Here is a 26,173-nt window from a genome sequence, read left to right as displayed (position 1 = left end):
TACTTGGTTAGACATCAAAACAAAAACAAACGAACAAAAAAAGAGATGAAGCTGAATATTTCCTTTCCAGCCACTGGCTGCCAGAAATTCATTGAAGTAGATGATGAAAGCAAACTTCATACTTTTTATGAGAAGCATATGGCCACAGAAGTTACTACTAAGATGCTCTGGGAGGGTTATGTGGTCCAAATCAGCGGTGGGAAAGACAAACAAGTTTTCCCCATAAAGCAGAGTGTCTTGACCCATGGCCATGTCTACCTGCTACTGAGAAGGGGCATTCCTGTTATAGACCAAGAAGAATCAGAGAAAGAAAGTGAAAATCTGTTCAGGGTCACAATGTGGTCACCAATCTGACCATTCTCAACTTGGTTATCATTAAAAAAGGAGAGAAGGATATTCCCGGACTGACTGACACTATGGTGCCTTGTCGCCTGGGGCCCAAAAGACCTAGCAGAATCTGCACTTTTCAATCACTCTAAAAAAGATGATATCTGCCAATATATTGTAATAAAGCCCTTAAACAAAGTAGGTAAGAAACCTAGAACCAAAGCACCCAAGATTCAGTGTCTCATTACTCCACATGTCCCGTAACACAAACTCTGGCATATTACTCTGAAGAAACAGACTACTAAGGGAAATAAGAGAGAGGCTGCAGACTATGCTAAACTTTTGGCCAAAAGAATGAAGGAGACCAAAGAAAAATGCCAGGAATAGATCGCCAACAGTGCAGGCGGCCCTCTCTGCGAGCTTCTACTTCTGAGTCCAGTCAAAAATAAATTTTTTTGAGTAACAAATAAGATCAGATCCCACCCTCCAAAAACCATTGCTATGGCAATTGGTTTTATTTTGCTTTACAGAATGGTTGAGAGAAATTGAGTCCCTCTATCTATTCACAAATTGTTTAAAATATAATTTGATTAACTTAATTGTAAGAATACTTTACCTCTAATGCATGCAGGTGTTTCCATACATTTAAAAAACCCTTTCTCTAATGACTAACTGCATTTATAAATAACTATAAATACAACCTCTTTTAGGTTATTTTTCCTATTTATGACCATAAAGTTAAACAGAGATAACACTTAAGAAAATATAAGAAAGTTTGTTTCTTTTTATCTTGATACTTGGCTGGATACCAGCTCAGTGTTTGTAGATGCCTTTTATTTAACAGAGAACTAGGCAAACCAAAGTTAATATAACAGAGTATCCCCTATCTGATTCTCATCAGTTTTTAATCCCTTTTGGCTTCTGAAGAGTAATATCCCTATAACTCAAAATAAAATAATTAAAGGCAAGCTTCTCACATGTACCATGGATTTAAATGATACATGAAGATCTTGGAGAAACAAAGATAGTTTCAGTGAAATTCATCAAACTCTCAAAGATAATGAAGGGCTTGGGGTTATAGTCATTAGGAATTCTGATTAGGACAACCTTTAATGAACGTTTGCTGTTTGAAGTATTAGAAGCTCTGTCATGATAAGCTTCATAGAAACAGAGGTCCTGACTGTTATATTAAATATATTCTGCACAGTACTCTCAACAAAGTAGAAACAATAACAAATTATAGTAATTGCAATTCATGGGGCAATACGAGAAAAGCTGAGTATCAAAATATTTTTTATAATTCTCAAAGGTGTGGCCTTTTAAATGGAGATCATTCAAGTGACGTAAAAGTCAAGAAAATCATCAGGGTTGCTGTGGGAATAGAAATCGTCAAAGACAACACCAAAATGAGTATCCCGAATTTGGGTTCAGATAATGCCCCCCAAAGAATTAAATTATCAACGGAATATCTGCTATATCCTTCAAGAACCTTCAGTTATATCAATTTGCGAGCCTCTGTCAGTTTCCTCTCTGTTAAATGGAGACCATATCTGCCTTGGCTAACTTGAGAATTGTTGGGAGAAAAATATCTTATGTAAAAAATTGAAAGCGCAAAATAAAGATAACATAACTACTGTTGCTACTCTATTTAGTCATAATAGCTATAACTAAACAAACAAATCTTTCTGTTAATCTGCAACAAAAGGAGGCTTTTATAACTATGTGACAATGTAAATATGGCAATGATTTTAGCCTGATTAGATAAAACTTCCACCTCTCAGATCAATACTGGAAATCAGTATAATTTGGTACCTTGAGTTGGGCATCTAAACAGAGCTACTAAACAGAACAGCAGGGGTACTAACAAAGATAAAGATCAAACCCTGTCAGGAATAAAACATTCAGGTCCCAAGAATTTCTCTCCTAATAGAAGCCCAGATGAGCATGAATCACTTACTGGAAAACCCAGAGCTGTCTTCATGAGCACCTCCCTACACCTCCTAGGGTGTGAAGGTGTCAGCTTGGGCTCTGGAAAAAGAAAATCTCTTGTGTTTTCTTCATAGTAGGCCAACTCATCCCACACTAGAAGGAAAAGAGAAAAAGCATAAATATCTGTATTTACACCTCCAGGCTTAACAAAATAAAAGTTCAAGCGATGATGGCAGAGATGGCACTCAGGTAAAAATAGACATATTGATCCTAGCACGTGTTATTCAAGAGGAGACTAATTTCTACTACTTTTTATCTCGTGGATAATTTTTTAAAGGCTTCCAAAGTCATAACAGAGAAAAAAAGACTAAAGAGATGTTCTACAAAACAGAACAAATAGGAAGAACTATCTTTCCATCTATCCATCCAATTTTTCCTGCAACAAATTTTTACTAATGATAAACCTTAAGCCAGGCACTGAGGATAGAACAGGAACAAGGTGGACATAGCATTGTTCACACAACTTTACAGTTTAGACTGGGGTTCAATGTGTTCTGTGATGCATGGATGCCAAGGGCCCAGATGACAGCTACAGCTATGGTTCTCAGCAGGAGTACCAACCCCAGGGACATTTTGGACATTTGTGGAAATATTTCAGGGGCAGGAACCAGAGGTGTGAGGGAGTCCTGCAGTGCTCAAGACACTCATGCACATCACACAATCTCCCCCATCCCCAATGACTTTCTAATATCCTGCAAACATTCCTGCAGGCTAAAAACTATTTTATAATTGTCTGAGCCTAGAACTTAACTAACTATGTAACTGAAAATAATTATGTAACTATGTTACATGTAAACACAAAGCTTTTTTTTTTGCATAATTTGGAAATACACTGAATTTTTCCAAGTACTGTGTAAATCAAGGAACAACTGTATTTTGTTTTGTTTGGATCTTTTACCAGACCTGTTTGATATTTTGAAAATCATGTCCCATCTAAATGCTTCATTATGCTTGACACTTACATATTAACATATACATTTTATTATAAACCACTTCCATTTTTCCTTTATATTACAGCCAGAATATTATATTAATTTTTTACAGTGACTTGTATAAGTTGATTATATTAACTACAGATATTTTCAGTATCATAAAAGGGATACTACAAAATACTCATTACCAAAAGATCTTGGGTCTAATGGGATGAACAATTACTGAGCCGAAGGACAGAAAGCTACCATCTGAATCATCCTTGACCACACAGCAGGTGCCACACAAGTGATCTGGACTGAGAGTGGTCCCCGCACAGAGGACCATCAAAAAAGTAACTGTAGCCAATGAGGCAGTTTTGCTATTTAGTGGCTGCCAGTTTACTTATGAGAAGAATTCTGACGAGGGTTGCTTTGTTTTCAGTACATCAACTGTAGAACATAATTGACCTTACATCAAATAATATGATGTATTAAATTCTTCCTTCTACTAACTCCATTTAATATTCATGTTTCAGTTCTACCGAGGAAAGAATCAAAGTGCAAAAAGAAATTATTCTATATTTTTCATCATAAATAGCATTTCTTCCCACTCGTGCGCTCCCAGCCACACTCCAGCCACAATGGATTGATGTTCCCTCCTCAGCAATGTACTTCCACCATGCATGTTCTCCTGCATTACTGCCATGGCCGTAGTTGATCTCCCTGCCTCCATTCTCCTGCACTCAAATCCATTGTCCACACACTGCAACGTTTTAAATACATCAGACTGTGCCTTTCTCCTGCTTAAAACCTTCCAATGGCCTTCCCATCGCATTAGAATAAAATCTAAGCACCTTACCCTAGACTTCAAGACTCTATATAATCAGGCTTCTAATAATCTCTCCTAATTCATTTATTGCCATTCTCCCCCTTGATCATCGTTCCCTGTCATCCCTTACCCTCTTGCTGTCCCTCAAACATGCCAAGCTCGACTCCACATAACAGTTTTGCCTTATTGTTCTCCTCCCTCTAAGGTTCCCTCTCTGGGTCTGCATGGCTGGCTCCTTCCTATTGAATAACAGGCTTGGTTTAAATGTCATCTTATCAGAAGGTGGCAACCCAACCCAAAAGAGCACTGCTTCCCAGACACTCCCCATCACATCACCCTATTTTACTTTCGACATAAGATTTACCACTAATTGATATTTTTGTTCATGTATTTATTCGTGATCTGCTTCCATCAAGGCTCCATGAAAACAGTAACTTTGTCTTTTCTGTACATTATTCTACTGCTGGCAGGGCTGTCCCTAGAAAGGTGTGAACTTAGAGCAGTTCAATCAATACAGGGCCCAGCCAAGACAATCACACCTGAAAAGGGGCCTCACTGTCAGCATCTTCAACCAGCCCCTTGAAATATCACTAAAGATAGACATTTTAAAATTGAACTTCAATGACGTTCAGAGACGAGTGGTGAAGTGCAGCATCCTGGATGCTGCCCCCAAACCTGTAGAACAACGCTTGGGACATAATGGGTACCTGATAAATGCTTCTTAAAAGAATGAACATGAGGACTAAAGTAAGATAACTTGCTTAAGTGCCAGCTTACGTTAGCCACTCAATAAGCATTAGCTACCCTCTTTGAGACTCAGTTTCCACACTATTAAAAAAAAGGAGGAGGGAGACTAAATGTTCTCTAAAAGCTTTTCCAACTCTTACCCTTCATTCATTTTTCAATAATTTATTTTCATTCATACATTCAAAAAACACTTCATTCATTGAGAACCTCCTATGTAGTAAGACTTATAGACACTGGATTTATACTGGTGAAGAAGATAAATATAATCAATGCCCTCCAGGAGCTTACAGTCCAAGAGTATTAAACAATTATACAAATAAATGTATAATTAAAAATTAAGTTCCATAAGAGTAACTTACTAGGAATAAAGAGATAGAGAGGCTAGGAAGATAGGAGGGAAGATGGGTGTAATTCTTTTTTTTTTTTTTTTGAGATGGAGTCTCGCTCTTATTGCCCAAGCTGGAGAGCAGTGGCACAGTTTTGGCTCACTGCAACCTCCGCCTCCTGGGTTCAAGCGATTTCCTTGCCTCAGCCTCCCAATCAGCTGGGATTACAGGCACCCCGCCATCATGCCTGGCTAATTTTTGTACTTTTAGTAAAGACGGGGTTTTACCGTGTTGGCCAGGCTGGTCTCAAACTCCTGACCTCAGGTGATCCGCCTGCCTCGGCCTCCCAAACTGCTAGGATTACAGGTGTGAGCCACAGTGCTCAGCCAATGGGTGTAATTCTAACATCAATTATCTGCTTCATTTACTAGTCTCATCCTGGCCTTCTTCATCCATGCTCCTCTTACAATGCTCCCTGTGATGGGCATAATCTTCCCACCCTTGTTGGCCAAAAACAGACTCTGCCTCCATCCAGAAACTCTGAAGTACAACCTGCAAATGGAAAGTGATGTGCCAATTTCCCCAGCTATCACTAGCATCAAAACACAACTTTCTCCTGAAGCCTATAGGGTTAAGAACTCTTTCTTTTCTTTTTTTTTTTTTTGAGATGGAGTCTCGCCCTGTCACCCAGGCTGGAGTGCAATGGCGTAGTCTCGGCTAACTGCAACCTCTGCTTCCCGGGTTCAAGCGATTCTCCTGCCTCAGCCTTCCGAGTAACTGGGATTACAGACGCGCACCACAAATTCAAGTTCTAGGGTCAGGCAGGGTTGGGTTCAAATCCCTGCTCCACCACTTACCAACTATGTGATCTTGGGAAAATCATGTAAACTACTTAACCTCAGTCCCCTCTTCAAGAAAATGTAAAAACTGTCATTGTACCTGCCCTTTAAGACTACTGTGAAGACAAATGACAAAGCCATGTAGAATGCACAGCATGGCACCTGACATTGCCTATCATTACCACGATTACTCCCTGACACCAGCCCAGCAGCGGCTCCAGAACTGCTTTGGTTTCTGTAAACATCATTATGTTCCTACCGGGAACAAACACCTAGATGCATGATATGCTGTTCTACACAGGAGGCCTTTCCTTTTTCCTCTTTCCTTTCATATGCTTTTGGCTAGTTCTTGTCCCTGCATCTAAATGATAGCTGCTACATTATTATTCCTGTGTTTATCAAGAATTTAGATAAACATAAGAGACTGGAAAATTGAAAGCGAGCTCATACCCTATCTTTAGAATCACAGGAATAAAAATAGACTGAAACAGGGTTAGACAAATAAATAGAAGGCTATGAAGCTTCTCAAGACAGTCTCTCTGGTGCGGTCATTTTCTAGAAATCCAAACTGCCACCCAGTGTGAAAATGTCAGCACACTAAGAGGATGGTACAGCAAGAGCCTAGGTTAGAAATAATAACATATTCACAGGCTGAACAAGTCTTATAGGTCAAGGGAAGTATCTGAAAGAACTCAGTGTTCTTCTTAAGAGCTAATTACACAGACAGTGACATCATCAGTGGCATCAACGAACTTCTCCCCCAAAAAGGAAACAAATGAGACTTTAAGAGAAATAACAATTTTAATAACAACATTGGCTGGAGGAATACCCAACATTTTTAGAGCATGTCAGAATTGACAGCGCGCTTCCAGATACAGGATCACATTTGATTCCCTCTTTACAGATAAGGAAACTGAGGCTCTGAGAGTTTGACCTGTCATGATGCCACATGGCTAGTGATACCACATGGCAAAGTAGGAATTCAAAACCAAATAATCTGAGGCAAAAGTTCTTTCCTTGCTAATGCCTATAAAAGTATAAAAGCATTGCTAAGAAAGTATAAAATACTGCTGCAAAAGCATTGTTATAAAAGTATAAAATTAAGCTCTGTTAAGTGAATGGGTGCCCACTAGAATAGGCTTTTACAGTTGGACTGAATATACCTGACTTACCCAAAGTGAAGGTATTTATCTCAGAGGTTAATAAAAAGAAAGCATCAAGCTCACTGTGGAATAGGATCACGCTGCCCCCCTGTGTCCATTCCCTTTTTCCCACCTTTGTAAACTGAAGAACAGGAAGGGTCTTTATTTCTTGGCAGCAAAGATCACTAGACTTCTTCATTATTTAGCAGTAAAGCCATATGCACATCTGGATATTATTACTTGTATTATTAATTTACTTGTACTATTAACTTAATGATCATGTCTTTTGAGTATAAGTGTGTTTGAAAGCAATGAGAAAAAATATCAAGCAATAAATACAGCTAAATAAAAAGGTAACAATTCAGCCAATAGAGAAATTGGTCCCTGAGAACCCAAATGTGGCCCATGTGACCCCACAGTGCAGTCCGCAGGGAACTTTAAACAACAAAAAAAAATTAGCTAGTATCAAGATCAGCAGATCATGAGGGCTCACTGCCACTGCTACATATCTGGTGCCACCAGCTTCACACTAGGAAGACTGGCACAGTGTAGATCGTGTGCAAAGTATGCCTGTAAAAATATATGTTGAACAAATTAATGGATCAATCTGTAGTACATCCGAAGCTAAGTAAAATCAATTGTTATTTTGAGCAATTCAAATTTAATTCCACTAAAATTACAATCTGAAATTGAGAGATTGTAAATTAAAAAAAAAAGTATAACACAGCTCCCATTGTGCATCTTATTAATTTTTGAGTTATAACCAGTATTTATGCACTCAGCTAGAATATTCTGCAATCATTCTTTTCAAACAACTGTTCTTGCAACCTTCTCACAGATGGGCTTCTGGTCACATGAAAAACATATAGCACTCCAAGACATAGTAAGTTTTAACAAGCAAGTTGCAGAATATATATAGTGAACATATATATAGGTGTGTGTGTGTATATATGTTGAAAATACATATTCTGCAATTGACTTTTTAAAATGTAATATATCTTGGACTGTCATATGTCTTTCAAGAGACCAGAAAACCAACATTTAGTATATTCAACCAACCATAAAATATATACATACACAACTATATATGCTAAATACTAAATATATTCATGTTTATATATACTGTATTTAATATATAGTCATCCCTAAGTATCCACAGGAGGTTGGTTTCAGGAACCCTTGCAGATACGAAAATATCCATGAATGCTCAAGTCCCTGATATAAAATGGTGTAGTTGGGGTGAGTTGGTTGAAGGTAAAAAAGAGCATAATAATAAAAAATTAAAAATAAGAAATAAAATGGTGTAATATTTGCATATAACCTATGCACATCCTCCTGTATACTTCAGATCATCTCTAGATTACTTATAATATCTAATATAATGTAAATGTTATATAATAGTTGTTATGCTGTATTGTTAAGGGACTAATGACAAGAAAAACTCTGTACATGTTCAGTACAGACACAACCATCACAGGCCTAACTACATTTTCGAGTCATGGTTAGCCAAATTCGTGGATGTGGAACTTGACAATCAGAAGGTCCAACTATATATAGGGTATGCGCGTGCATGTGTGTGTATTTTAGGGTTGGCTGAATATACTAAATGCATTTTAGAAGGTTTAAAAAGATACACATCAAATTGTTTTGTTCTGTTTTGTTTTGTTGAGACAGGGTCTCACTCTGTTGCCCTAGCTGGAGTGCAGTGGCAAGATCACAGCTCACTGCAGCCTCAACCTCCTTGGCTCAAGTGACCTCCTTAGCCTCCCAAGTAGCTGGGACTACAGGCACGCACCAGCACACATAGCTAATTTTTTTATTTTCAGTAGAGATGAGGTTTCACCATGTTTCCCAGGCTGTACCTGAACTCCTGTGCTCAAGCAATCTGCCCACCTTTGCCTCTCAAAGTGCTGGGATTACAGGCGCAAGCCACCGTACCTGGCCCATATCAAATTGTTAATGGTAATTATCTGTCAGGGATTGCTGAATGGGCTTTTGACATTTTATTTTACATACTTGCGTGTTAGTTAAATTTTTTATAGTGAGATTACTTAGGTATTGAGTAACTTTTTAAAAATCCATGTAAAATTAAACAAGACCAAAGTGGGCATGCTTCTACTTTCTCAGCATACTAAAATATAATTGCCAGCAGAGATATATGTTTGAACATAAAATTGGGTCAAATAAGAATAAAAAACTTATGGAAAAAAACTCAATGCCCTGATTTCAGCCTGTCACTTTTAGGCTGAAAAACATTCAGTGAGAATTTCTGAAAAGCAGGCAGGAGGTGCCCGCTCAGTTCCGTCTACTATGAAGGTAATGACATCTCCAAAAGCACCTATTCTTAAATTCACAAAGTGGGGTTCTTGTCTGTCTCCAGCGGCAGCCTTTGCCAAAGAACCAAGAAGCAGAAGAAAGAACTACAGACTCCTGGGTTCACTGCACTTCACTTGGGCCCTTGACCTGCTCCAGTGATATCCACAGCAGGCAGGACTATGATCCCTATTAAAAGCCTCCTCATTCCCCTCTGCTTTAGTTGAGACATTTGCTAGTCTCATCTTCCTTCTCCCATGCTCTCTTAAGAAAAAGAAAAGCACACACCATAAAACATCAAAATAACACAACAAAACAGGGAAAGTATAACTGTTTTAAGCATAACTGATTTAAAACTTTGTTAAAAATAAGAATTTATACCAAAATCAACATTTATATCCAGACATCACTCCATAAGTAATCAAAGGACAGTGACAGTCACTTTATATGGAAGGAAAGAAAGAAAATAAATCATAATGTTGAAAATGAAAATTTTTAAGAAGTTTTAAATTTAAGGTTGTCACAGTCTTATCTAAAAAGGAGATAGATCATAAAATAGGATAAAATATATTTTTATCTATTTATTTATTTAGATGGAGTCTGGCTCTGTGGCCCAGGCTGGAGTGCAGTGGTGCAATTTTAGCTCATTGCAACCTCTGCCTCCCTGGTTCAAGCAGTTCTCCTGTCTCAGCCTCCCAAGTAGCTCAGATTACAGGCACCTGACACCATGCCCAGCTAATTTTTGTGTTTTTAGTAGAAACAGGGTTTCACTATGTTGGCCAGGCTGGTCGCAAACTCCTGACCTCATGATCCGCCCGCCTCGGCCTCCCAAAGTGCTGGGATTATAAGCGTGAGCCATGACACACTTTGCAAACACAACAAATCCAATTGACAGTATCCAGCATTAACTAGCATATGGGGAAGGGGCATGCCATGCACTCCTGGATGCAGGAGAAGTATTGGAACCTTATAGGGGTTCAGTTTACCCCAGTTTAAAAGGCATGGATCAATCTAGTAATTCTATTATTTGTAAATATACCAAGAGAGAAATAGTTTTATAAAAATGTGAAATAAAAGAAAATCTAAATGCTCAACAATATTAATTTATGGATAACACCACCACTATGGAAAAATACATAGCTATTGAAAATGACAAGTAAACTATAGGTAATAACGTAAAGTAAGAAAAGTAAAACCCAAAATACTATGGAAATACTGTTTATAGACCTATAAAAAACACATACATAAATTAATAAAATTCTTTGGAGCTATCAAAATAATGTTGTAGGCCGGGGGCAGTGGCTCACATCTGTAAACCCAGCACTCTGAGAGGCCGAGGCAGGCAGATCACCTGAGGTCAGGAGTTCGACACCAGCCTGGCCAATATGGTGAAATCCTGACTCTACAAAAAATACACAAAAATTAGCTGGATGCGCTGGCAGGCGCCCATAATTCCAGCTATTCAGGAGGCTGAGGCAGGAGAATCACTTGAACACAGGAGGTGGATGTTACAGTGAGCTGAGGTTGCATCACTGCACTCCAGCCTGGGCAACAGAGCTAGATTCTGTCTCAAACATAAAAAAATCAATTTGAAAAAAAAAAGATGTAGATTTATGCATTTAGAAATGACAACATAGGCAAGGCATGGTGGCTCACGCCTATAATCCCAGCACTTTGGGTGGCCAAGGTGGGAGAATCACTTGCATCCAGGAGTTTGAGACCAGCCTAGGCAACATAGTGAGACGCCATCTCTGCAAAAAAAAAATTTAGCTGGGCATGGTGCATGCCTGTAGTTCCAGCTACTGGGAGGCTGAGGCAGGAGAACTGCTCAAGCCCAGGAGGTCATACCACTGCATTCAGTCTGAGTGACAGAGTGAGATCTTGTCTCAAAAAATATATATAAAAAATAAAATTAAATTTAAAAAATTTAAACAACAATATAATGGTGACATACAACGGGGAAAGTTAATAACAGAAAAAAAATGTATGCTATGTAAAAATTCCATATCTATGTGTTCTTCTCTCTATAGAGAAATATCAAGAAATACGTTCATCAAAATATAAATAAAGATTCTCTCAGGATTACGTGATTTGGGAATGCTTTTTACAAGTAAAAATTATGAAGCTATTTTCATTTTGAGAAAGAAAAAAAGCAGAAATGTGTAATAGCAAAGATCAGAGGAGAATTTTCTGAGTTTTCAGTGTTCTCTCTCTCTCTCTCACACACACACACACACACACACACACACTTCTATGCCAACAACCCTAAAATCACCAGATAGCTATACTGAAAGACTATTTATGAGAATTGGTGCCACTGGGTGGCAGGTCCTAACCTCTTTCACCAGCTCAGGTTTATGTCACTCAAGACACACTGCAAAGCAAAAGTACCACAGAACAGCTTCCTCCTAGAATCTCATGATTCTAGCACAGGGGTCACAGACTTTTTCTATAAAGGGTCAGACTGCTAAATGTTTTAGGCTTTGTAGGCCATCTGTTCAAAACTACTCACCTCTGTCATTGCTCTGCAAAAGTGGCTATAAACACTACTTAAACAAATGAGTATGGCTATGTTCCAAAACGACCTGTATTTATGAATAATGAAATTTGAATTTCATATAATTTTCACATCACTAAATATTCATTTCAAAAATTATTTCCAACCATTTAAAAATGTAAAAACCAAAAATAGTTTGGCAGTTCCTCACAAAGTTAAACAGTTACCATATACCCCATTCCTAGGTATATACACAGAAGACAATTTGTACATTAATATTCAAAACAGCATTATTTATAACATCCAAAAAGTAGAAATGTCTTAGTCTATTTTCTGTTGCTTATAACAGAATACCTGAAACTGGGTAATTTATTTTTTAAAAGCTATTTATTTCTTACAGTTATAGAGGCTGAGAAGTCCACGGTTGAGGGGCTGTGTCTGGTGAGGGCCTTCTTGCTGGTGGGGACTCTGCTGAGTAGCCAGGTGACACAGGGAATCACATAGTGAGGGTGCTGAGCATGCTAGCTCAGGTCTCTCTTCCTCCTCTTATAAAGCCAACAGTCTGACTCCCATGATAACCCATCAATACATTAATCCATGAATAGATCAACCCATTCATAATGGTAGAGCCCTCATTACCCAATCCATATAGAAGAATATTATTCAGGCACAAAAAGGAATTAAAATCTGATACATGCTACAACATGGCTGAACCCTGAAAACACTAGGCTAAGTGAAAGAAACTAGATATAAAAGGCCACATATTGTAGGCTTCTATTTATATGAAATGTCTAGAATGAGAAAATCAACAGAGACAGAATTAGTGGTGGCCAGGGCCTGGAGGAGGAAGGAATGGGAAATGATTGCTAATAAATACAGAATTTCTTTTTGGGGTAACAAAAATGTTCTGGAATTAGTGGTGATGGCTGTCCAATCTTATGAACATACTAAAACCAACTGAATTGTACATTTGAAAATGATGAATTATATATGATTTAAATCACAATAAAAAACGTGGAAACCATTTCTAGTTCATGGGCCATACAACAATGGCCTATAGGCTGGATTTGGCTGGGGACTATAGTTTACCAACCTTGTTCTAGCATCTAACAATGAAAATGTCTTAGGGTTTTACACACACACACACACACACACACACACACACCCCACAAATTAGAACACAGCCAAAGGCCAAAACTTGAAATCAGCTAAGCCAGGACTGAAAAAAATATTTAATAATTAGATAAAGTTATTAAAAAATGGAAAGACAAGGAGTCTGTTTAAGTTATGCTCCCTGCCATGAAACATCATAAAGTTATTATTCTGAAAATAGACAAAATTTAATAGATTGGCAGAAAAAAGGCATGTGTTATATAAACTTATAGATATATAAAGTTATATGTTATTTTCAAACACAACTCTTAAGTACAGTCCCCATTTTGTCAGGCCAAATTTATTTTAAAATTATATTAAGCTAATTTAGAAATGTATTTACTGGCACATTACCTGGAGGAACTAGCTGTATTAATTCAAACCTGGTTAGGAAGCCTAAAAAGGAAAAAATGAGATTTTAATACTTCCAAAAATTGCCACAGTCTTTCAATAATTATTAAGTTTTAAACTGTCATAAAACCCATTTAATAGTAATAATAATAAAAATAATAATTAAAAATAACTGCCAAACCAACATCAAATCAGGTATTTCTAGAATTAACCAATCAAGAGAGTGGAATGAGAGTAACAGAATTATAAAAATAGCATTTCACTAGCCATAAAAAAGAACAAGGGTTCATGTCTTTTGAAGGATCTAGAGGCCATTATCAAACTAACGCAGAAAGAGAAAACCAAATGCAGCCTGTTCTCACTTAAAAGTGGGAGTTAAATGATGAGAACTCAAGGACACACAGAGGGGACCAATACACACTGGGGCCTACTTGAGGTTGAAGGGTGGGAGAAGAGAGAGGATCAGAAAAAATAACTATTGGATACTAGACTTAATACCTGGGTGACAATCTGTACAACAAATCCCCATGACACCTATATAACAAACCTGTGCATGTACCCTTAAACCTAAAAGTTAAAAAAAATAGCATTTCACCTCCTGAAAAGTATGCAATATTTGTCTCCTAAAAGTGTATACAATAAATAAATGTGTATACATACATAGAGCTCTAAAATAACAATGCAATTTTCATCTTAAATATTCAAAATCCACTTGTTATCCATTAACATACAAAAGTTTATCTTGCTTACAACATTGTGCAATATGACTATACAAATTATACATAAAATATAACTTTTTAAGGCCAGGCACGGTGGCTCGTGCCTGTAATCCCAGCACTTTGGGAGGTCGAGGTGGGCGGATCACCTGAGGTCTGGAGTTCGAGACCAGCCTGGCCAACATAGTGAAACCCCGTGTCTACTAAAAATATAAAAATTAGCCAGGCGTGGTGGCAGATGCCTGTAATCCTAGCTACTCAGGAGGCTGAGGCAGGACAATTGCTTGAACCTGGGAGGTGAAGGCTGCAGTGAGCCAAGATTGTGCCACTGCACTCCAGCCTTGACAATGGAGTGAGACTCCATCTTAAAACAAAACAAACAAACAAACAAAAAATATATATATATATAAAACTTTTTAAACTTTTCTTGAGTTCAAAATATATTTAGAAATAGCAAGCCTATGTAATGACAAGAATAAAATTAAAATAAGGACAAGAATAAAATTCAGATCTTTAAGATAACTTAAATGATATATTAGGTTGGTGCAATTATAACAATTAAAAAATCAATAAAGATAATTCTCACAAAATAACATAACAAGTGAAAACATTTTAGTTTTTATTTTTTTTTTTTTTTGAACCAGGGTCTCACCTTGTCACCCAGGGTGGAAGGCAGTGGGGCGATCTTGGGTCACTGCAACCTCTACCTTGCAGATTCAAGCGATTCTCCTGCCTCAGCCTCCCGAGTAGCTGGGACTACAGGCGCATACCACAATGCCCAGCTACTTTTTGTATTTTTAGTAGAGATGGGGTTTCACCATGTTGGCCAGGCTGGTCTCAAACTCTTGACCTCAGGTGATTTGCCCACCTCAGCCTCCCAAAGTGTTGGGATTACAGGTGCAAGCCACTGTGCCCAGCCGTGAAAACATTTTAAACAGACAACAAAAGTAAAATTCCAACTTTGTAGATTTACGAAAAAATTTTGAATTTATAGGACAAAACTTTAATGCCAAGAAACTTAAAAGCCAAGACAGCCTGAAACTTTAGGCTTTCAAAATGAGAGGAGGGAGTATATATTTGCCAACCATCACCCCAATAGTAATTTAAGCACTTAGTTTGATTCAGCCTCTACATTTTTTTTTTTAATTTTTTTTATTTCCACAGGTTATTGGGGAATAGGTGGTGTTTGATTATATAAGTTCTTGGCTGGGCACCGTGGCTCACACCTGTAATCCCAGCACTTTGGGAGGCCGAGGCAGGCGAATCACAAGGTCAGGAGATCGAGACCATCCTGGTCTAACTCGGTAAAACCCTGTCTCTACTAAAAATACAAAAAATTAGCCGGGCATGGTGGCGGGCGCCTGTAGTCCCAGCTACTTGGGAGACTGAGGCAGGAGAATGGCGTGAACCCAGGAGGCAGAGCTTGCAGTGAGCCAAGATCGCGCCACTGCACTCCAGCCTGGGCAACACAGTGAGACTCTTGTCTCGAAAAATAAATAAATAAATAAATAAATAAATAAGTTATTTAGTGGTGATTTGTGAGATTTTGGTGCACCCATCACCCGAGCAGTAGACACTGCACCCTATTTGTAGTCTTTTATCCCTCACTCCCTTCCCACCCTTTCCCCCTGAGTACCCAAAGTCCATTGTGTCATTCTTCTGCTTTTGCATCCTCATAGCTTAGCTCCCACTTATGAGTGAGAACATACGATGTTTGATTTTCCATTCCTGAGTTACTTCACTTAGAATAATAGTCTCCAATTTCATCCAGGTCATTGTTAATGCCATTAATTCATTCCTTTTAATGGTTGAGTAGTATTCTATCATATATATAATGGAATATATAAATACACACACATACACACACATATCACAGTTTCTATATCCACTCGTTGATTGATGGGCATTTGGGTTGGTTCCACATTTTTGCAATTGCAAATTGTGCTGCATAAACATGCGTGTGTAAGTATTTTTTTCATAAAATGACCTCTTTTCCTCTGGGTAGACAGATACACTAGTAGTGGGATTGCTGGATCAAATGGTAGTTCTACTTTTAGTTCTTTAAGGAATCTCTACACTGTTTTCCATAGTAGTTGTACTGGTTTACATTCCAATCAGCAGTGTAGAAGTGTTACTTGTTCACTGCATCTACACCAACATCTACTATTTTTTGATTATGGTCAGGCTCTAAATTCTATATAGTCAATTAATTCTCATCATAACTCTATGAGTCCAATGCAATGGCTATCCTCATTTTTATGAATGAAGAAACTAAATCTCAAAGAGGAAACTATAGTAATGTGGACAAGGTCACACTGGCTAACAGTGACACGGCTGTATTTGAACCCAAGTAGTCTGTTCTCAGGGCCTGTCCTCTTATCTGCAAGATACTTCATTGAAAAATCCTATTCTTCCACAGAGCAAGTTAATTAGGATGCTTGATAAAATAACTACACCTTTTAATTGCCTTCTGGAATGGCATCACGTAATTCATACTTGCTTTAAATATCAAGCACAAAGGAAATCATTAACGAGTGACCTAGAGAACTGTTCTTACGTCCTTTTATGCTTCATTCCACCTCCCAGGGTTAATATTGGGAAATGAAATGAAAATGTCCCAATTCTTGCAGGATCATTTGAAATGCTGAATTTTTTTTCTGAATTTAAAGAGGCTTGAGAGAATCAATGTTCTTACAGATGTGACCCATCTCAGAGAGATGTTTCACCTTCCTGCTTTTTAAGATTCAGGTAGAAATATAAATGCAGGAAATCAACTTGGGTATTGAATCTACTTTTCAAAAGGTCAAATGCCAAAGGCATCATTTTTTATACCCAATTGCCTTGATGGCTTCATGAGACACATACTTGCTCAGTGACTACCCTAACCTATGCTACCTCTGTAGGTACTGACTCACTCTTTGCCTAATTTCAAACTCTTTAATCTACCTGGTATGTCAGCCTGAGACCTAGCCTGCTCCCATTCTGACTTCTACCCAGGATGGCCTCAGCTCACTTGGTACTTATGTCTGGTCCTTTCTCTATATTCTGCTATTATCTGTGACCTTTGTCTTAATTCTTTCAACTGAGTAACATCTCAGTTGAAAATTTCATAAAGCTTAAAAATGTAAATAAAAGTCACACCATCCACAAACTTTTCACCCTTAAGACACTGGGAAAACAAAAGGGCATACTAAACCTAAAGCAAACAGAGAAAAGAAAATAATAAAGATTAAGCAGAAAGTAATGAAATAGAAAACAGAAAAGCAACACAGAAAATCAATACACCTAAAAGTTGGTTGTTTAAAATGATCAATAAAACTGACAAACCTTTAGCTACACTAACCAAGAAAAAAGAGAAAAGACTCAAATTACTAAAATCAGAAATGAAAGAAGAGACATCACCACTGATTTTACAGAAATAATTTTTTGTTTGTTTGTTTTTGAGACGGAGTCTTGCTCTGTCACCCAGGCTAGAGTGCAATGGCACAATCTCAGCTCACTGCCACCTATGCCACCAAGGCTCGAGCAATTCTTCCACTTCACCCTCCCAAGTAGCTAGGATTACAGGCAAGCACCACCAAATCCAGCTAATGTGTGTGTGTGTGTGTGCGTGTGTGTGTGTGTGTGTGTATTTTTGACAGAGACAGGGTTTCACCATATTGGCCAGGCTGGTCTTGAACTCCTGAGCTCAAGTGATCTGCCCGCCTTGGCCTCCCAAAATGCTGGGATTACAGGCAGAGCCACCGTGCCCAGCATAGAAATAATTTTTTTTTTTGAGACAGAGTCCTGCTCTGTCACCCAAGCTGGGGTAGAATGGTACGATCACAGCTCACTGCAGCCTCAACCTCCCTGACTCAAGCAATCCTCTCACCTCAGCCTCCTGAGAAGCAAATACCACAGGCACATGCCACCACACCCCACTAATTTTTGTTGTTGTTGTTGTATGGATAGGGTCTCCCATAAAAATATTTTTAAGGGAATACTATGAACAACTTTATGCCAACGAATTAGATAAATGAACTAGAAAAACTCCTAAAAAGACACAAACTAATAAAACTGACTCAAGAAGAAACAGAAAATCTGAAGAGACTTATAATGTGTAGAGAGATTAAATTAGTAATCAAAAAACAACCCAAAGACAAGCCCAGGTCCAGATGGCTTCACTGGTAAATACTACCTTAAGAATTAACACCAATTATTCACAACCTCTTCCAAAAAAACAGAAGAGGACAGAACATACCCCAACAGATTCCATGAAGTTAGCATTACCAAAACCAGATGAAGACATAACAAGAAAACAAAACTACAGACCAATATCTCTTATGATTGTAAATCCCAAAATCCTCAACATAATACTAGCAAACCAAATCCAGCAACATATAGAAAGGCTTATATACTATAAGGTTGGTTTAATATCTAAAAATCACATATCAATGAAATAAAGGATAAAAATCACATGATCATCTCAATAGATGTAGAAAAGGCATGTGATAAAATTCAACATTCCTTCATGATAAAAACTCAATAAACTAGGAATAAAGAGGAGCTTCCTCAACCTGATATAGAGCACTTATGAAAAACCATATTTTAATATTACAACTAATGATGAAAAACTGAAGGCTTTTTCCCTACTATCAGGAAATAGATAAGGATCCTCACTTTCACTGCTTCTAGTCAATACTGTACTGGAGATTCTAGCCAGGGAAATTAGACATGAAAATGAAATAAAATGCGTACAAACTATAAAAGAAGAGGTAAAGCTGTTTCTACTTGCAGATGACATAATTTAGCATATAGAAAATCCTAAAGAATCAACAAAAAACTACTAAAACTAATAAACAAGTTCAGTATGTTTTCAGGATAAAATATCAGTATATAAAAATAAATTGTGGGCCAGGCGTGGTGGCTCACACCTGTAATCCCAGCACTTTGGGAGGCCAAGGCAGGAGGATCGCCTGAGGTCGGGAGTTCAAGATCAGCCTGACAAACATGGAGAAACCCCGTCTCTACTAAAAATACAAAAAATTAGCTGGGTGTGGTGGTGCATGCCTGTAATGCCAGCTACTAGGGAGGCTGAGGCAGGAGAATCGCTTGAACCAGGGAGGCAGAGATTGCGGTGAGCCGAGATCATGCCATTGCACTCCAACCTAGGCAACAAGAATGAAACTCTGTCTCAAACAAAAACAAAAACAAAAACAAAATCAATTGGATTTCTATAAACTTGAACAAACCTGAGAATGAAATTTTTAAAAATTCCACTTACAACAGCTTCAGAGTACCTTGGAATAAATTTAACCAAAAAATGCAACACTTGTAAACTGAAAATTACAAAACATCATTGAAAATAAATTTAAAGGCTGGGCACGGTGGCTCATACCTGTAATCTCAGCATTTTGGGAGGCCGAGGTGGGCGGATCACCTGAGTTCGAGACCAGTCTGACCAACATGGAGAAATCCCGTTTCTACTAAAAATACAAAATTAGCCGGGCGTGATGGTGCATGCCTGTAATCCCAGCTACTTGGGAGGCTGAGGCAGGAGAATCACTCGAACCTGGGAGGCAGAGGTTGCAGTAAGCAGAGATCGCACCATTGCACTCCAGCCTAGGCAACAAGAGTGAAATTCTGTCTCAAAGGAAAAAAAAAAAAAGGAAAAAGAAATTTAAAATAACCTAAATGAATGGAAACACCATCCCACATTCATGTTTCAAAAATATTGTTAAGGTGACAATACTCCCCAAATTGATCTACAGTTAATGGAATCCCTACCAATACCCTAGCTGGCTTCTTTGCAGACGTTGACAAGCTGATTGAAAAATTCTTATGGAAACTCAAGTGAACCAAAATAGCAGTCTTGAAAAAGAAAAACTAAGCTGGAAGATTTACACTTCCTGGTTTTGAAATTTATTACAAAGCTATGGTAATCAGGATTGTGTGTTGGCATAACAATAGACATATGAATCAACAGAATAGAACTGAGACCCTAAAAGTAAATCCTCACATTACTGTAAGCTGAATTTCAACAAGGGTACCAAGACAATTCAATGAAGGAAAGAATGGTCTTTTAACAAATGGTGCTAAAACAAATGGATATCCATATGCAAAAGAATGAAGTTGGTCCCCAACATCACACTGTCTACAAAAACCAACACAGTATAAATCATCTAGATTTAAGAGCCAAAACTATAAAACTGTTAGAAGAAAACATGGGTGTAAGTCTTCATGACCTTGAGTTAGGCAATGGTTTCTTAGATATGACACCAAAAGCACAAGCAACAAAGGAAAAATAGATAAACTTAAATTCATCAAAATTAAAAACTTTTGCATTTCAAAAAATACCATCAAGAAAGTGAAAGACAATTCTAGAATGGGAGAAAATATTTGCAAATCATATATCTAACAAAGGTCTTGTATCTAGAATATATAAAGAACATTTACAGGCCAGGCACAGCGGCTCGTGTCTGTAACCCCAACACTTTGGGAAGCCCAGGAGAGAGGATCACTTAAGACCAGGAGTTCAAGACCAGCTGGGCAACATAGTGACATCCTGTCTCTACAAAACAAAAACAAAAACAAAAAATAGCTAGGCATGGTGCTGTGCGCCTATAGTCCCAGCTACTTCAGAGGCTGAGGTGGGAAGATCGCTTGAGCCCAGAAAGTTGAGGCTGCAGTAAGCTATGATCGTGCCACTGCACTCCAGGCTAGGTGACAGAGTGAGACCCTGTCTCAAAACAAACAAAAAAATAAAGACAAATGACCCCATTAAAAAGTAGGCAAAGGATCTGAATAGACATTTCCCCCAAAGAAAATACACAAATGGCCAAATATCTCATGAAAAAATGTTCAACATCATTAGCCATCAGGGAAATGCAAATCAAAACAATGACGAGATACCACTTCACACCCACAAAGATGACTACCAATCAAAATGACAGACAATAACAAGTGTTGGCCAGGATGTGGGAAAATGGAACCCTCATACATTGCTGATGGGATGTAAAATGATTCAGCTGCTTTGGTAAATAATGTGAAACTTCCTTAAAAGGTTAAACATACAGTTACCATATTGAAACGGGAAAAGCTCCCTTTTCCCCCTCTCAGGACGTGCGATGGGGGTGTGGCTCGCTTCTTCAGTGCTCCGCTGCTCAAATCTCTAGAGGAGCAGACAGAGGGGGGCAGGCTGTGGGGTTCCGACCCCATAGCACTATCTAGGGGTGAATGTTTACAGCACTATCTAGGGGTGAAGCCCCAGTGGGTGTGTGTTACAGTTTGCCGTCTATAGGTGGCTTGTGTTAGTCAGCTCAATTAGACCCTCTACCTTGTCGCAAGGACAGAGGGTTTTTGTATCCCCGGGTTTCTTGCCTTGGTGTACTGGAAGAATAGGATCACACATGGGCTTGGAGAATGAGTGTGAGGTTTTATTGAGTGGAGGTAGCTTTCAGCAGATGGGGGAGCCAGAAGAGAGATGGTTTTCCCCTGGAGTTGGGCCGCTCGGCAGCCCTGGCTCTCCTCCAACTGCCCCGGGCAAACTCCGTGTCGTTCTGCCAGTGCCAATGTACTCCTCTCGATGTCCGCCGCTTCTGTCTCCACCTTGTTAGGGTCTCGGGCTGTTATAGGCACAGGATGGGGGCATGGTGGGCCAGGATGGTCTTGGGAAATGCAACATTTGGGCGGGAAAGCAGGAGTGCCTGTCCTCACCTAGGTCTGTGGGGATGGAGCCCTAGCCAGGGACCACACCCTTCCTGTACCTAGCACTTCCCTTCCCCCGTCCATATCATTTAAAGGTAACACTCTCTTCTCTTCCCAGCACTCCTGTATCAATATGACCCAGCAATTTCACTCCTAGGTATACCCAAGAGGCATTAAAACATATGTTCACACAAAAACTTATACACAAATATTCACAGCATCATTATTCATCATAGCCTAAAAGTGGAAACAACCCAAATGTCCATCAACTGATGACTAGAAAAACAAAATGTGATATATTGATCCAACAGAATACTATTTGGCCATACAAAAAATTAAGTTCTGGCACATGCTATAATATGGATGAACCTTGAAAACATTACACTAAGAAGTCAATCACAAAGGAGCACATGTTGTATAACCTCATTCATATGAAATATCCAGAATAAGCAAATCTATACAGACAGAAAGATTAGTGGTTACCTATAGCTAGGAGGGCTGGTGGGGAACAGGGAGTGATTGCTAATGGGCATAGGGCTGCTTTTTGTGGTGATAAAAATATTCTAATTTAATGAAATACAAAAAACAATTTTTATAAAAAAACAACCAAACAGAATCATACTATCCATCAAAGCCCATTTATATTTAGTTTTTTTTTTTTTTTTTGAGATGGAGTCTTGCTCTGCCACCCAGGCTGGAGTACAATGGCACGATTTCGGCTCACTGCAACCTCCGCCTCCCGGGTTTAAGTGATTCTCCTGCCTCAGCCTCCCAGGTAGCTGGGACTACAGGCATGTGCCACCACACCCGGCTAATTTTGTTGTATTTTTAGTAGAGATGGGGTTTCACCATGCTGACCAGGCTGGTCTCAAACTCCTGACCTCAAGTGATCCACCCGCCTCGGCCTCCCAAAGCGCTGGGATTACAGATGTGAGCCACCAGGCCCAGCCAAGCCCATCTATATATAGAAAAGGGTATGTAACAGAATCAAAAACGTGATTCAAATTTTACATAGGCTGTCTTCAAATAAATATTTATCAAACATGAACATATCACAGTTTAGAAAAGAGCAGAGTTTTAAATCTGTGAATTACACACAATAGTCTTTTGGCTTTTTGTTTTGTTTTTCAGAGTACCTACTTTCCAAAAGGTCTACTACAGCTCCAGGATCTACTGCACTTTCAAATACCTGCAGAGAAAAATGGGGAAAATAAATTTTCAAAGTTGTATTAATAAGCACATATAGAAACTGTAAATGCCAGGTGCAGTAGCTCACACCTGTAATCCTAGCACTTTGGGAGGCCGAGGTGGGTGTATTGCTTAAGCTCAGGAGTTTGAGACCAGCCTGGGCAACATGGTGAAACCCTCTCTCTACAAAAAATACAAAAGTTAGCTGGGCATGGTGGCTCATGCCTGTATTCCCAGCTACTTGGGGGGCTGAGGCTGAAGCATCACTTGAGCCCAGGAGACAGAGGTTGCAGTGAGCCGAGATGGCATCACCACATTCCAGCATGGGAGAAAGAGTGAGACCCTGTGAAAGAAAGGAAGGAAGGAAGGAAGGAGCTGTAAATTATATTCTTCCAAGTAACTAACATATGTAAAATCCACTCACATAACATTTTAGAATTCAACAGATGCACCTTTAATAGGTGTCTGATTAAAAGTTCAAAAAGTGATTATAGAATAAATGAAGGATAATTAACACAACAATAAGAAGTGCAAGAAAATCTCGATTAGCTAAGTCTACCACATGCTAAAAATATCAACTTGACCTAGCTCTACTGTTTGTTGCTAAAAGCCCATCTTGAATCAATCTCAAAGAGTCTCGTTTGACTACCTAGAAAAACATTCTGTATACAACAGATACTCATTAAATGTTAACTGAATGAATGGTTTCTCTCCCCAAGCAATTGGTTGTGCTAAAAAGGAACATAAAAAGAAATTTTACCTACGCGTAACACAAAAGGAAAGCTAAGTACTAGCAGCTACACTCCCATAGAATAAGAAAAGAAAGAGAGAAGAGTATCAAAAGTTTTAAGTGTATCTTGAAGCACAAGAAAAACATTGTAATATCTGTCTAGCCATTGCCAAATCTTTATATTTTCTTCTTGAAATAAAAGGGCCTGGGATAGGATTGAAATAAAGGTACACCCTGTCTTTCCCCCTAAGCTCTAGGACCTAAGAAAAACAAAACATTATCAGCAGAGCTTGATTTCAGGATTTAAAGTTCTGATTTAAATGGTATTCAAACTTAAACAAAAATGAAAGTGTCTCATATAATCAATTTTTGTCCTACTGACTTGGATTTATCAAGCAAATGTGGGTAAGTGGGGTTTTTTTGCCTACATTATTTTAACAATCCTTTCATTTTACCCATTGTTATGGGTTGAATTGTGTCCCCCCAAAAATTCGTGGGATGAAGTCTTAAACCTAGTATCTCAGAATATGACTTTAGTTTGCAAATAGGGTCACTGCAGATAAAATTACTTAAATTACAATAAGATCATACTGGGATAGGGTAGGCCTCTGATAAGACTGGTGTCCTTAGGAAGGGCAAAAATTTGAGCACAGAAACTGTTTTTTAAAAAAAAAGAAAAAGAAAAGAAGAAAAACTTTAGGCAAAATTAAATTTATTTGAGCAAGGAACAATTCATAAACTGGGCAGCACTCAGAACTAAAAGAGGTTCAGAGACCTCCGCTGCTGCATTATGGGCAGCAAGCTTTTACAGGCTGACATGAAAATAAGACAAAGAAAATATATTTAATTGGTTGGAGTGGAAAGACCCTAGTTAGAGATCAGTTGGCAGTTTCTGATAGGTAAAGTCTCTAGTTAAAGGTTAGTTGGCAGTTTCTTATTGGTAAAATCTTTAGTTAGAGGTTCGTTGGTGGCATCTGTTTGGTAAATGTCTCTAGTTTTACTGTTTACATTGGGCTTCAGTTTGCTTACATAGGAATTTAAAGCACTGGAGCCGCCCCAGCCTAATGACTTCCCCCACCCCCAATTTTTTTAACAGTACACACACAGAGTGAATGCCATGTAAATATTGGAATTACACTGCCACAAGCCAAGGAACTATACCAGAAACTAGGAGAGTGGCCTGGAATAGGTCCTTCCCTAGTGCCTTTAAAAGGAATATGTCCCTGCTCACACTCTGATTTCAAGAATTTTAGCCTCCAGAACAGTGAGACGATATGTTTCTGTTGTTTAAGCCACTCCATTTGTGGTACTTTTGTATAGCAGCTCTAGGAAACTAACATATCCATATCTAAGGATTTTCTCAAGTATGATCTTGGGGAGTAAATTAATCAACACGAACTGCTTAAACAATGACTCATATATTCTTATGAGTAACTTGTTTACCCAAATGCTTCAGAAAATTCCATTTTGAATTAAACAGATCTAAGGAAAAGAAAATTTTTTCACTACCCGCTGAAAATAGTTGAAGCTAGAGAAGGGAACACATACAAGGAAGCTAAAACCAACAGGAAGAAAGGAATATGAACCCAAACAACTCATGCAAGAGGACAATTAATTGACTGAATTGTATAAAATGAAAAAGTGGTTCCATGATTTGTTTGACTAGTAATCTCAAATGTACAGCTTTTCAACAGAGCCGTAGTGGCATCTGAAATGTGACTCAGGCTCACTCTTCTCTTTGACAAATCAAGGAGGTGGGAGTTATCTAGTTGTGCGCTTCTACGATTTTGTATCTTTGGGCTTCTTATAAAAATATTTTTAAAGACTTTTACAGGCCAGATGCAGTGGCTCATGCTGTAATCCCAGCACTCTGGAAGGCCGAGGCGGGCAGATCACTTGAGGCCAGGAGTTTGAGACCAGCCTGGCCAACATGGTGAAACCCTGTCTCTACTAAAAATACAAAAATTAGCCTGGTGTGGTGGCAGATGCCTGAACCTGGGAGGCGGAGGGTGCAGTGCCCCGAGGTCTTGCCACTGCACTGCAGCCTAGGTGACAGAGCAACACTCTGTCTCAAAAAAAAAAAAAAAAAAGGCTTCTACAGAGCAAATTCAAAATTGATATAACTAATAAGAAAATTATTGGGATGGGGGAAAGACTGCACTTTTACCACCAACTTTTTACCACTTCTAACATCTAAATGGGAGAACTAAGTTCCTTTAGATTCTGAGTATATGTTCCAAGGTAATAGCCATTTATTTCTTTCCTCATTTATCCAGCCAGTTTGGTACATTCTTCATTTAAATTAACAGGTTGTGATTTATAAAAATGTTACATACAACCTTAGCCCTTCAGAAAATTGATCTTCATCTCCACTGTCAACCTCAGGTTGAAACAGATAGGTCACTTTCTGGGCATCACTTTCCAGACCTT

At 38.6% G+C, this 26,173-nt stretch overlaps 1 protein-coding gene and 1 pseudogene across 20 annotated transcripts in view; one reads left to right on the top strand and one right to left on the bottom strand.

Moving 5' to 3' along the window:
* Positions 1-26,173, bottom strand: part of SPATA6L (spermatogenesis associated 6 like) — a 157,493-nt gene that overhangs the window by 124,013 nt on the left and 7,307 nt on the right. For 12 of the 20 annotated variants that reach the window (XR_008504542.2, XR_008504543.2, XR_008504544.2 and 9 more), the window contains 3 exons: positions 22,966-23,014; positions 13,427-13,468; positions 2,285-2,409 (listed from right to left, as the gene is read on the bottom strand). Coding sequence is in view for 6 of the 20 variants with exons in the window: in XM_054500951.2 (XP_054356926.1) it covers positions 2,285-2,409; positions 13,427-13,468; positions 22,966-23,014 (216 nt within the window). In the remaining 14 variants the exon portion in view is untranslated. Of the gene's footprint in view, positions 1-2,284; positions 2,410-13,426; positions 13,469-19,516; positions 19,602-19,690; positions 19,762-22,965; positions 23,015-26,173 lie in introns of all 20 variants that reach the window. The other 8 variants (XR_008504538.2, XR_008504539.2, XR_008504537.2 and 5 more) reach the window with 1 other exon arrangement.
* LOC129043849 (small ribosomal subunit protein eS6-like) lies at positions 4-776 on the top strand (annotated as a pseudogene).

The sequence above is a fragment of the Pongo pygmaeus genome, chromosome 13, assembly GCF_028885625.2.
Source record: "Pongo pygmaeus isolate AG05252 chromosome 13, NHGRI_mPonPyg2-v2.0_pri, whole genome shotgun sequence".
Classification (NCBI taxonomy): Eukaryota; Metazoa; Chordata; class Mammalia; order Primates; family Hominidae; genus Pongo; species Pongo pygmaeus.
This window is presented reverse-complemented; position numbering and strand designations above follow the sequence as displayed.